Genomic DNA, 12,327 nt, shown 5'->3' on the forward strand with positions numbered 1-12,327 from the left:
CTTACCCTGCACAAAACGCGCACGGAAGATAGCACCGTCCTTTTTCTTGTTCGGATTCTTCGGAAATCTGTGGACTCGATGTCCTGACAGGCCATAATTCACAATCATTTACCACGACGATGATTAATTGAAATACAATAACCACCGAAAACACACTGAATCACGACCGCTCCAACTGAATACCAACCTACTCTGCACTGAGCAAACGCAGACTCAGAGCCTGGCGGCAAACGACTCCCTCGCGTGACGTAATATGATGGTGAAAAAAAGCGTTTTTTCAACACGGTCAAGGAAACGGTCCCGTTTTCTACTAAATTTGTGCCCTTATGTCTTGCAAAACGATTTTAAATCCTGCATTTACTTTTCATATGGTATTTTCATACAAGGTTATATATTAATTTTGAAGAAAAAAAAAACCTGCAAGATGCCCTTTAAGCGAAAAGCGAAAGCAAATACAAACTTAGGCCTATTAGCACCACTGAAAATGTCTGTACACACTCATCCGTTTCAAGGTGACGTCGGTATTAATAACGATTTGTGACAGATTTAGTATTTTAATGGCAAATGAGTGGCGTCTCAAGATTTTGGGCTCAAAAACTTTGTATTATTAAGTATTTGCCAATGAATGAGGCTAATTATCTTAAAGGAGAACTCCGGTCAATTGTTAAATTTTAACATTGAGCTCAATTTTTAGTAAATTTGAGTGCTGTCAATACAGAGTCAATACAGAGAACAACGACAAAAATCGGTGTTGCCTACACCGTGTTATCCTCTTTTTAAAATTTGCACCCTATTGACTTGAATGGGGTCTAATTTTAAACCTGCTTTTAGCCTCTTATCATCCTTGATGTGTCATTACAAGTGCCCAGCCATGTTGAGTGATTCCTTCAGAGTGAACACGAGTGAATCTGACTGCAGTAGATGTGAAAGATATGAATAAAAATGATGTTATATCAGCCAGCGCACATACCTGTATTTACTTCCTGTTTTCGGTCGAAGTCCAAAGTAGTCGATTGTCGAGTTCACGCGCATGATCATAGGCAACTAAACCATGCATGTGTGTGTATTTATATATACAAAATAATGATACACAATACACACACATCAGTGGCGACTGCTGGTCTTTCAAAGAGGGGAAGCTCATTTTCGGCCTACATCATAAAAATGGTCCAAAACTTCCATCAAAATATGTGTATCGTGATTGTCAAAACATTATAGCCTGGGTTTCCCCAGACTGCCTTTGCGCAGCGCGATTTTATTCTCGCTGAAAGGCAGTCTGGAAACCATGGACCTGATTTTCGCCTCGTTTAGGGAACCAATCACAGAACGGGGAGGGAGCAGCAAGACGATGACGACATCTATGCAACACAACTAAGCAGTTTGTTTATGGATTCAACATGGCAGCAGACGCGAAGCTACCTTTTGATGCAGCCTTAGATATTGTTCTAAGTAGTTTAGAACGCAAGTTTATTTTGAAAAAAGAGCAGCTTTTGGCGTCTATACATACGTCGTCTGGTATAATGGAAACGATTGGCTATGAGCTACGTACAGGCGCATTTGATAGACATTCTTAGCACCCAATAAACGGCGCCGGGCATTCGTAAACCACGCCTCAAATACGAGAAAATGTACATGTGGTTCCCAGACCCAAGTCTCAACGAGAATTGGGTCTGGCGTTAGCCAGGCTAAAAACATTAGGTAATTAAACAGAATTTGATCAAGTTTAGTAAAAACATGTTACAATGTTTACATGGTACAATGACTGTAGGCTACTGATTTTATTATTGCTTGTTACACGATTTCATTTCAATGCAATTTTATTCTTTTGATTTGATTCCGATCTTGATTCAATATCGATTCATTTGGATAAATATTAGGTAACGTTAGCCTAACTTACATTCATTTTTTTTTCAAGAAAAAAAATCTCATCTAATGCTGTAAACATACAGAGAGCCCTGTGTCAGCAGGTATTATTATTAAAGGTTACATAACAACTCAAATTAAATATAATACAAATATAATATATATGTCATACAGTGCACATATTTAGCAAAATACTCCTCTCTGTAGCTAATTTTTCTAGCCAACTAATTTCTTGATCCTGAGGTAACGTTAACGTACGTTAAACCTAAGTTAAACGTTGTGACATTTTTCTCCAGCTGTTTTATTGATCTCTTTCCGCGTTGAAAAACACTGATTGCTCGATATTAAGTATGAGGCATATACATTTTGGTAAGTTGTACTGGATCTTTCAACATGCTGATTCGTGTTTATTTATTATTTACTAGTTGTAAAGAGTGAGAGATGATCTGTCACGTCACATTTACAAGTGCTAAAGCGATATTTATTGTTTGAATTTCGTAATACAATTTACAGAATCGGAGAGCTGAGAATTTGCTTATCAAAAGTAACCTTCACTTTGTTGTCTGTCAGTGTCAGTGTCCTCTTTGCTTTGCGATTTTTCCCTGCGTGAGAAAAGCATTTTTCAGTTTACTTTTCACTGAGCTCGAATAGCTTCAGCTATTGACAGAAATTCTGTCAATCAAAAGAAGATGACAGACCCTCCAATCACCACGCAGACGCCCAGAGTCCGGGCCCGCCCACTCCTCCATTCCCCCCAGAGACGCTGAGCGTGCGGACATAATCGCAGCATTTATCCAATGACCGTCTAGTTTCGGAGCACTAATAAAAACTGTTCAAAGCCAATGAAGTCTGAAGTCAATGGAAACTGAAGTCAATGGACGCTCGGCTTCAACAGAAAAATGCACTGTGACGCTACGGGAATGAATGAGAAGGAAATCGAGTCAGCTGACCCGCTGCTGATTCTGAACGAACTCGTCTTCGAGATGAACGTGTTCTAAAGCATTTTTAGTCAATAAAATGTTAACAAAATAGTACATATATTTGACTATTAATTGTTGACATTATAGGGGAAGCCGAGCTTGCCTTGCAGTCTTAAAGAAATCGCCACTGACACACATATATTATGTAAACACAAACTTTTATTTTGGATTCGATTAATCGCGATTAATCATTTACAGCCCTAATACTCACGCTCTCCGTCTCTGCGAGATTCGGAATGATTCAGATTTCTCTCGGCACAGCTACTAGAAGACCTACAGGTTTCTCACGTCACATCTTAGTCGTCAAGCTCAGTTTGAGCCTTTTTGCCCAGTTTGCGCAGTTTGCCCAGCCATCAGGAAGTGAGTGCTTCTAATTGACTTCACTTGACTTCACTTTTCTCCGTTGAAACCTATGGGGTCGCTGTGTCCAGTTTATATACTGTCTATGGGTAAAACAAACCCCGCCCGCCATTAAGCGCCCGCCATTAAGCAACACAAAGCGGAAGACAAACGAGCGCAGAGCTCTTTTCCTTTGGTTGCAAATCATGCAGAAAAACTGTTGTGTTGTTGGTTGCACCAACAACAGCGTAAAAAGGAGTGACCTCTCCAAAAAAAAACGGTGTCCCTCACTGACACTGTACAAGCTGTACCACTGACACACTGAGCTTATTACAGCCACTGTGTAACACAATGCCTTTGAATGAACATAGTTAATGTAATCGATGCTTGATGGCAGAGCCGTCGCATAGACTGTGCGAACTGTGCAACCGCACAGGGCCTCGTGCCGCTAGGGGGCCTCGCAATCCTGCTGTTATTTTTTTGTTTTTTTCACAAAAATCCAACAAATTAAGCGGGTTTTTCATTGTCGCTATGTTATTACGTAATGCGTCCTCACTGAAGACGGGAGAGCGGGAAAGCTAAAGCTAGGGAAAGCCAACATGTCAGCTGCAAGAGAACGCGGCCGATTTCGCAAGTACGAATCAAGTTCTGAGAAAAGGAAATGTCAATCTTCATCTTTATAACAGAAGATAAAATGCAATACAACAATCTTCAAGATACAGTAAATCTTCAGTTGTGTAACGGATTGTCACCTTAACTGTCTTTTGTGGTGGAACAAGCAATGCTATATAGAAATATAGTTAGCATCTTAATTTAATCTTTGTTTTATTATTTTATTAGTTCATTAACTAATTGTTAAAGGTGCATTGCGCTAGTCTCTGAGTTTTTGCAGAACTATGCCCCCTCTGGCGACAAGCGAAACTGCAACCAGAGGTGTGCACGCTCATGGACCACACGCACACGCACGCTTGCACGAGCACGAGCTGTTCATAACCAAAGGAGCATCAGCCGCACAAGTATTTTGTTTACAGTCATAATGTCTTCAGAGGTAATAAAGTTATAAATCTGCAAGTCATTTTAAATATCTGAAAGGAAAGGCAATTGAGAAAATTACACACTTATGTGTGAGGGGAAAACGGGGGTAGTAGAAAACTTCGGTTTTTGTTTCCATCTATCTCCATGTTGAACTGTTTTATGTGTTTACTGTATCCACTTATGATTGTATTATTATGGAAACACGTTCATGAACAATATAAGTTATTACTTTGTAAAAGGTCAAAATAATAATCATACCATACACAGTGGTCAACAAAGTACACTCAAATGTCTCAAGGTAATCAAATGGCACTATGACGTTACCATAAAAGCCAAACAGGCTAATCCGCCGAAGATTTGCGGGGGTTTAGCCTGTTTTATTGATCTGCTAAGTAGCATATTCCAATAGCAATACATCCTAATTAGGCAGTAATTTGCTCAAAATTTGTGTCTAATTATCTAACTTATATTTTATATCACACTCAAGATACTTGAACTGTTTTACTCGAATAGCGAATCACTAAACTACATGTAGTGCTGATTTATTTAGTAGATATTTTGCCAGGGACAATACACACTGACGAACATTTATGTGAAATGTGTCAATCCCGTTTGAGCCCTAGAGCAGACCGGAGATCTCTCCATTTGTTGAAAGCCTTCCCGATGTTGACTCTCGTCTTATTCCGACGCCTGTCTGACTCCAATTTGGCCCTTTTGGTTGCACTAGACCAAAGTTTTATTTTCTTTGTCTTACGTGGAGTTTGCGTTGGGGTTTGGAATGAACTACAAGCCGGTCTCTTTGAGTTTGAATCCATCTTCTACGGAGATAGCGGCGAATACACACACCCTGCCAGCCATAGCCAGGTGAGCGTGAACGCACATGACGTCACGCCCAGTTTTAAATTCCGTCCCGAATCCCTCTTATTTATTTTAATGTACAGGATTATAGAGGCAATCGCAGTGATCAGAGAAGGGCTCATTCAGCCCATCAGGCAGTTGTTTAAGCATTTATGGGTTAGAAAAACTGAATTTTTAACATGAAATGTTGCGCAATGCACCTTAACTCAACTAATTTAACGTAAAGAGCTGGATACTAGAATTGCTAACCTTAAATAAATGTCAACTAGCCTAAATGCATTGATTAGAATTTGCCATGGACTAAAGATTTTTCTAGAATATAGCCTATTCCGCGCTCAAGCGCATGCATACATCTTGCCGCAAAGCACCGGCAAAAGCAGGCTAATGATAAGACGTCTGAAAAAATAACGAGGCATTTTTATTGTTTATTAATAAAAAAATATATATTTCTAAATCAGTGTCGGCTGCAAACATACATCTCTGTTGCAAACTGGATGCGCCTTTAGAGAGAAATGCACCTTTCATAGGATTAGGCTACTGCCTAATCAGCCGGTATTTGCTTTCGATTCAATTTTTTTAGTTTAAAAATGGACATTTCGAGATTTATATTGAAATATTCATCATGTTTTTGAGGCTATACACTGTATATGGTCGCAACATAAACCTTTAAGGTTGATGGGGATAACCCTGCAGTGAATCACTCTTGCGGGAAATCTCCAGCATTGTACCAACAGCGCAGTTAACTGGTTCCAGCTGACGACCACCTAAAAAGTGGTCCTCTGCGCATGAGAAAGCAAACTCTTATTGGCGTTTAATCTTATCCACAGCATTTTCATATGAACGAGAACGGCATCTCGTTGCTGAACTGAGCTGATGCGACTGAGCTAGAATCAACCAATCAGTGAAGTAATTCAGAATGCAGATGGGTACACATTCCCCCTTCTCCAACAAAATTGTTACCTCCTGTTTCATGACCAGAGCCTGCTCGGGGCCCACCAAGTGTGGGCAGGACCCCCATAAATCTGGGCGGGTGAGACCCAAACCGTATTGTGTAACCTTTTTTGACTTTCGGAACCATTCTTTCAAGACTGGCCTCTGGTGTTACTCGAGTGACCAACTCAGTGCCCTGAAGCAGCAAACTGGCAGGGAACAACCAAACTAGTCACTCTGGGACTGAACAGAGGGGGCCAACATCCCAGCGCCGCTACATTTCAGGGCAGACACTTAGATATGGGCTCGCTGGAGACCGCTGCACCATGGGTTACAGGGTTGGCAGAACGCGCCTGAGTGCACCGTGGGGAAATGGCCACCATATAATGAGGTGTTAACCACTTTCCCTTGGAGGGGACTGCCCTCAGACACAGCTCAGTAACCGCATCTGGGCAATGCTCCCGTCCTCATCGAGGTCTCCTAACAAATCAGCCTGGTAGGCTTGCAGCAGTGACATGGTATGTTGACATGCTGCAGCCTGACAAGCTGTCTAATAAGCCTTACCCACCACAGCCGATGTTGTTCTGACTGGTTTTGTAGGTAATTTCGGGGCCTTTAGGGACGATGTAGACTCAGGGTAAAGATAGCTGGCTAGCATCTCTTCCACCTTAGGTATCACACCCCATTTCCATGCTCTTTGTAGCCTAATACTGATGAACAGTGTCTCACTCGGGGCTGAAGAAACCGCAGTGCATGCTTCCAAACATTGAAAAAAGGCACTGGATCTAGCAGGTTAGGGCAGAGATAAGGCAAGGCCCATCTCTAACCCCTCTGTTAAAGGAGAACTCCGGGCAATTTTTACGTTTATCTTGATCGTCTATAGAAAAAAATGAACCGGATTGGTGCTTACAACACGGAGCTGCTACCGCTAATACCCAGAGCTCCCACTCAGCTAAAACAGCAGTTATGGGGCATATTCATAAAGAGTGTTTTTGTGCCTCTTAACAGACACAAAATGCAATTAAAATGTCTGTCCAACATGAACAGGGTCCTTGCATGACAACAAGATGCGTTTAGCAACTTAGCCATTGTTTAAATTCACCTAAATAGTGTTTTAGACGGCTAGCTGTAGTCTCGCGCTGAAGTCCCATGGGAACTCCCGCTGCAGCCGGAAAAACAACACACACATCTTCACATATAGCGCTTACTGAATACATAGAAGCTAGCACTGCACTGTTTGGGCATGCTTTATAGTTTCCCGGTTGTGATGTCACCCGCCTCTGATGTTCCGTTACAGTGTACACCATTGAACTGATTTCACACATGCTTCACGATGCAATCATGTAGAGCGTTCCCACAGCGCCATTCAATGCATTCTGAGTTCCCTTGAAAGGGAACTTACTGATAATTGTAGCTGGTTGTTCTGTTATCTAAAAAGAAAAAGAAACTACATAAATTAATACAAATGTAGAAACAAGCAAGTATTTCTGAAAAAAAACAAGCAAAAAATTTAGTTTGAGAATAGAAAGTTGAAGTTGGTCTGCAATATCATTGGATGTGGAAAATAATTCAACTTCATAATAATTAAATTTTTTGACAGAGCAACACAAGGTTCATGACACACACGTCTGTGTTAAACACATACCTAGAAACTAGGTAAAGCACAAATGAGATCCGCCACACCTCTACTCAAATATCCTAAAGGAATGTACTAAATTAGCATTATAAAATGGATAGCTCTGGTCCTTGGTTATGATTGGCTGAGCTGTGTTCAAAGCCATTGTAAAATATTCTATAAACACACACCTGTGAGCTCATTATCCCAGTACTATTGCACCAACAGTGGGTGTTGCTGTATCTGTGTTTTGTGTCATAATTAAAACGGCACTTAACTGGCCTAAAATCACTGTTAACCATAGCTTCTTGGTCCCCAAAACACACAGCGTCGGCACCGCAGGATGCCCGGCCACGTTGGTCACTGTGCATCCTCACTTCTGGTCATCAGCTAGTACTGAAACTTAATTGTGTCAAAATTCAGTGTATGTTCTCTGTTTACACATACAGGCCTGAAATAATGTATCTTATCTAGGAAGAAGAGAAGTAGAAGTTTGTCTGTAAAATGAATGTGTATGAGGAGAGAGAAGAGGAGGCTTCTGTTCACATTCAGAGAGGAGCATCTCCGGGATTCTGCTGTGCGTCTATGAAGAGTGATCTCAGTGATGGATCTGCTGTGAACTCTGACACTGTGTGAGTATCATGAAATTTTATGATGATTTTTTTAACATGATGATTCACTCACTGAGGTACTTTTCTCTGTTTATGAATATGTTCATTCATAAATACCAGTTTGACATTATTTCTTCAATACGTCTACAAAAGACCTAATTGAGAATTAACAGAGGTTTGTCTCTAACTAATGTTGATGTTTGTTTGAAAATGTTTTGTTTGAAGTCAACATTATGGTGATTGGTGTTTGCTTTAGTTGAGCACTTGACCTTTGACTCTTCTTAAATGTATTCTCTTTCTGCAATAGTGTTTTACTGTAAGCACTTGTATGTTCTTACAGAAAGGGGTTGAAGGAGGCGTCTGATCACACTCAGAGAGCAGTATCTCCAGTATCCAGCTTTGTGTCTATGAAGAGTAACAACTCCATGCCTCTGCCCCCTAATCTCAGTGATGGACCATCTTCAGGATTCAGCCATGTGTCCATGAAGAGTAACAACTCCATGCCTCTGCCCCCTAATCTCAGTGATGGACCTGCTGGAACCTCTGGCCCTGTGTGAGTATTAAGATGTTTTTTTTTTTTACATAATTCACTCACTGATGTTCTTTTCTCTGAATATTAATATGTTAATAATAGGGCTGTCAAGCGACCTGATTAATTAATCACAAATCCAACTTGGCTAAGAAATTACCCCAAAAAGATTATTTACAGTATTTTAAAAACAAGTACAAGCAATGGCACACCACCTTTGACAACATGATAAAGGCTCATTAGCTGCAACGCGTTGGTGTGCCGTTGCTTGTCACCTGTTTTTAAAATACCTAAACCATAAAAACAATTTACTTGAGTGACTTGGATTGTTTTTTTATGAGCTGAACCATCCCTACACCCAAAGAGCACCGCGATTCTGAATTTACATCCCGCGCCCCACTTTTTGCAGTCCTTGTTTTTATGATTATTTAAAGTCATTGCGAAATGGCCTTTAACAATTACTAAATAAACTGCAAATTGTTATGTTTTCTAATACATTTATTTAATGTGTGCACAAGCTCGTGGCGCCATCTGCTGGACCCCCTTAGCATATTTGCCAGGGTTCAAAGTGCCAAATGAGAGTCAAAATGTTGCTTGTAAGTTGCTCTGTAACTTTTCTTTAATGAATTTTGACAATGCATGTATCATTTGCATTTGGGAACTTAACATGCGCCAACCATATTCCTAAATTTGTTATAAGAATCATTTATAAAGCTGTTGTCCACAGAGAGAAGCGTTAAGTTCCCTGCGGTTATCTGCCAAAATAAAAGCTCAATGTTTTAACGATTTAAAGCAAAGAAATTAAGACACAAATGTTAGTATTGTAATTTTACTGTGTTTCTGTAAAATATAATAATAAGGATGATAAGAATAATTACTGTTATTGTTATTCGTAATATAGTTAATAATAACGCTTATAGTAATAACAATTCTATTAATACTTTTATAATAACATACATTATTAGGGGCCAAGCACTGAATGGTGCGATGGCACCTGTTTTATCCATTAGAGTAGGCACCTATTGTAACCGTTTATGCTCAAAGCAAGATTAGTTAACGTAGTGGTACGATTTGAGGGAGAGGGATGAATTAAAAGAATTGAACTGCTAAAGTTAACCAAAATAATAAGAGAACAAATAAGAGAAGTGATATATGCAATCATTTTGGGAGATGAAAATGTACTTGTAGGATGTAATAATAAAGTACAGATGGAAAAGGAAAAGAAGATGCATTGCATTGGAAAAATTATGCAATGTGGAATGGAATATGGAATATGGAAAATATGGAATTAAGGGAGTGATGTCTGGACTCCACTTACTGTAAAAATTAAAGAGTTGGTGGAGAATTTGAGTATACAGAATAGGTCAGTAAAAAGTGCTGTAAGAATGTCAAGGGGAATTGAAAAAGTAGAAACAGAGTCTGTGTTGGTTGAGTTTGAAACAAAGGATGTGTCAAAAGAGCTAGGCCTATATTATGGATTTATAAGATACAGCATAAGGGAATTTGTACTCATGAGATGCTATAATTTCCAGGTATTTTTTGGACACATTGTTAAGACATGTAAAGGAAAGAGAAGGTGTGCTAGGTGCAGTGGGGATTGTAACAATATTAGCTCAAAGGGGAAATATTAATAATAATCCATAATTACCAATTATGATTAATTATTAATATTTGGGTCAGTTAATTAGATTAACTTTGAGGTGAGCCAAATTAATATTACAATCAATAAATCAGTTCCAACGAACTCTTTGATTATTCATTTATCCTAAGAAAAGTGTATCTTTCATGGGCACCGAAAGATAATTATTTCTTAGCATGTACAGCTCTTGGAGCATGTAACAAGATCAAGATCTAAAAGGGACTTTGTTGCAAGCAGAGGATCAGAAACCAAATACATAATTGTGCACAAGTTTTATTAAAGGTGCTATCAGCGATCTCACACGTTTTTTAGGCCAAAACATTTTTTTTCACACACCGCAAACATCTCCTCACTATCCGCTAGCTTCCTGTCCCCTGAACACACTGTAAAAAAGCGCGGTCTCTGCAGAGAGCCCAAGCTCCACAAACAGCAGCAAAAACAAACTGAGCAATAAACAGAGCAACCCGCAGCACGAAACATAACAAACTGTTCCAGCCAATAACCGACAAGAATGATGTGGGGTGGGGTTTGGGGGGTTAATGCTCGGATGAGGAGGAGGGAGGGTCTTGCTAGCCTCCGTTTTGTTTGATAATAATTCAAACATCAACAAGAGGTTACGCCAACCGAGATCGCTGATTGCACCTTTAACTAAATCACAAACATAACTAAACTAAACAAACATACATACATTCATACATGCATTGGTAAAATGGTGAGTGTTATGGAACCGGAAGCAGGAAATAGAACTATGGAAAAGATCTATTTAACTATATGAAAATAACCATCAGCTTGTCTTTCTCAGAGCACCTCATTAAATTGATACTTGCATGGTCTGTGTGCGTGGACAATTCTTGAAGTGGTTGAAAATTGAGTTCGTTGAGGAGTCCGTGTGTGTCAAAAGTCATGGTGCAAGTTGCCATCGTTTTCTTCTCTGCTTGATGGAGAATATGATTATGAACTTGCATGGTGGTTGTGACGCTGTTGTGGTTGAGAGGGAGTCTTCTCTCTCCTGAGTGAGCACATGGCTGTTGTGAGTCGAAGCCTGCAGCCCGGGGGCCTGTTGAGGCCACGCTGGACAGCATGGCATCCTGAACGTATCGAGAAGGCCAAGAGATGATCGTTGCCCATTCAGAGATGGTAAGGTTGTAGTTTTCTGGATTGAAGAAAAGGCAGTCTGACTCCCTTTGGGAGCATGAAAGCATGGCAGACGGTGCTCGCGGCCTGCTGGGCCCTGGGCCCCCAGTGGGGGGTTTCCCCCAGTATCAGCAGAAGCAAGGTTGCGGCCGGGTGAGAAGAGCTCAGAAAAACAACTGAAAACCAGGAGAGGCTTGATGCTATTTAAAGCCTGAGAAAAGTCCCACCTCTCAAGGTTGGCTCGACCAATAAGAAAGGGGGAATGTTCAGGCGGGAATTTCCTCTGTTGGGAGGATTTATGGCTCTGTCTCAGGTGTGATTAGACATAGCCATTGCGGATTGTGTCCATTTATACTCAGATAGATATAACAAAAATACACTGCATTCTATGAGAAGCTGAGTGCGGGGTGCGTGGCGTGTCCGTCATGAAAAGGTTACGAAATGTTACTGTGATGAGGTTCAAGGAAGGAAGCAAGAAGACGGGGTCAGCGTGACTGGGATTCGTACTTTATTTAACTCAAAACACGTAAAATAAAAGGCGCGCACACAGCGCATTCACCGTATTACAGCAAAATACACAGCAACACTCTTTCCACTGGATCAGCTCTCAAACTCTTTCCGCTTCAAGTGAACACTCTTTCTGCTTCAGGTCCGTACGAGTCCTCAGTCCTCCTCTCTCTCCCCACTCTCAGTTGACAGCGGCTTATATCCGCTCTCTCCACGCCAATTACTGCAACAAGACACAGGTGTTCGTTTTTTTGCATTTTGCATTTGACCTACTTGCGTACCGCTCG

At 40.5% G+C, this 12,327-nt stretch overlaps 1 protein-coding gene across 1 annotated transcript in view; it reads left to right on the top strand.

Annotated features, from left to right (window-relative positions):
- Nucleotides 1-12,327, top strand: part of LOC307003425 (uncharacterized protein) — a 55,442-nt gene that overhangs the window by 1,511 nt on the left and 41,604 nt on the right. Inside the window, exons 2-3 of the mRNA XM_079621788.1 lie at nucleotides 8,070-8,252; nucleotides 8,572-8,784. Coding sequence (XP_079477914.1) covers nucleotides 8,125-8,252; nucleotides 8,572-8,784 — 341 coding nt within the window. The 5' untranslated portion in view covers nucleotides 8,070-8,124. The remainder of the gene's footprint in view (nucleotides 1-8,069; nucleotides 8,253-8,571; nucleotides 8,785-12,327) is intronic.

Source organism: Phoxinus phoxinus, assembly GCF_949152265.1.
Source record: "Phoxinus phoxinus genome assembly, chromosome: 1".
In the NCBI taxonomy this organism is placed as follows: Eukaryota; Metazoa; Chordata; class Actinopteri; order Cypriniformes; family Leuciscidae; genus Phoxinus; species Phoxinus phoxinus.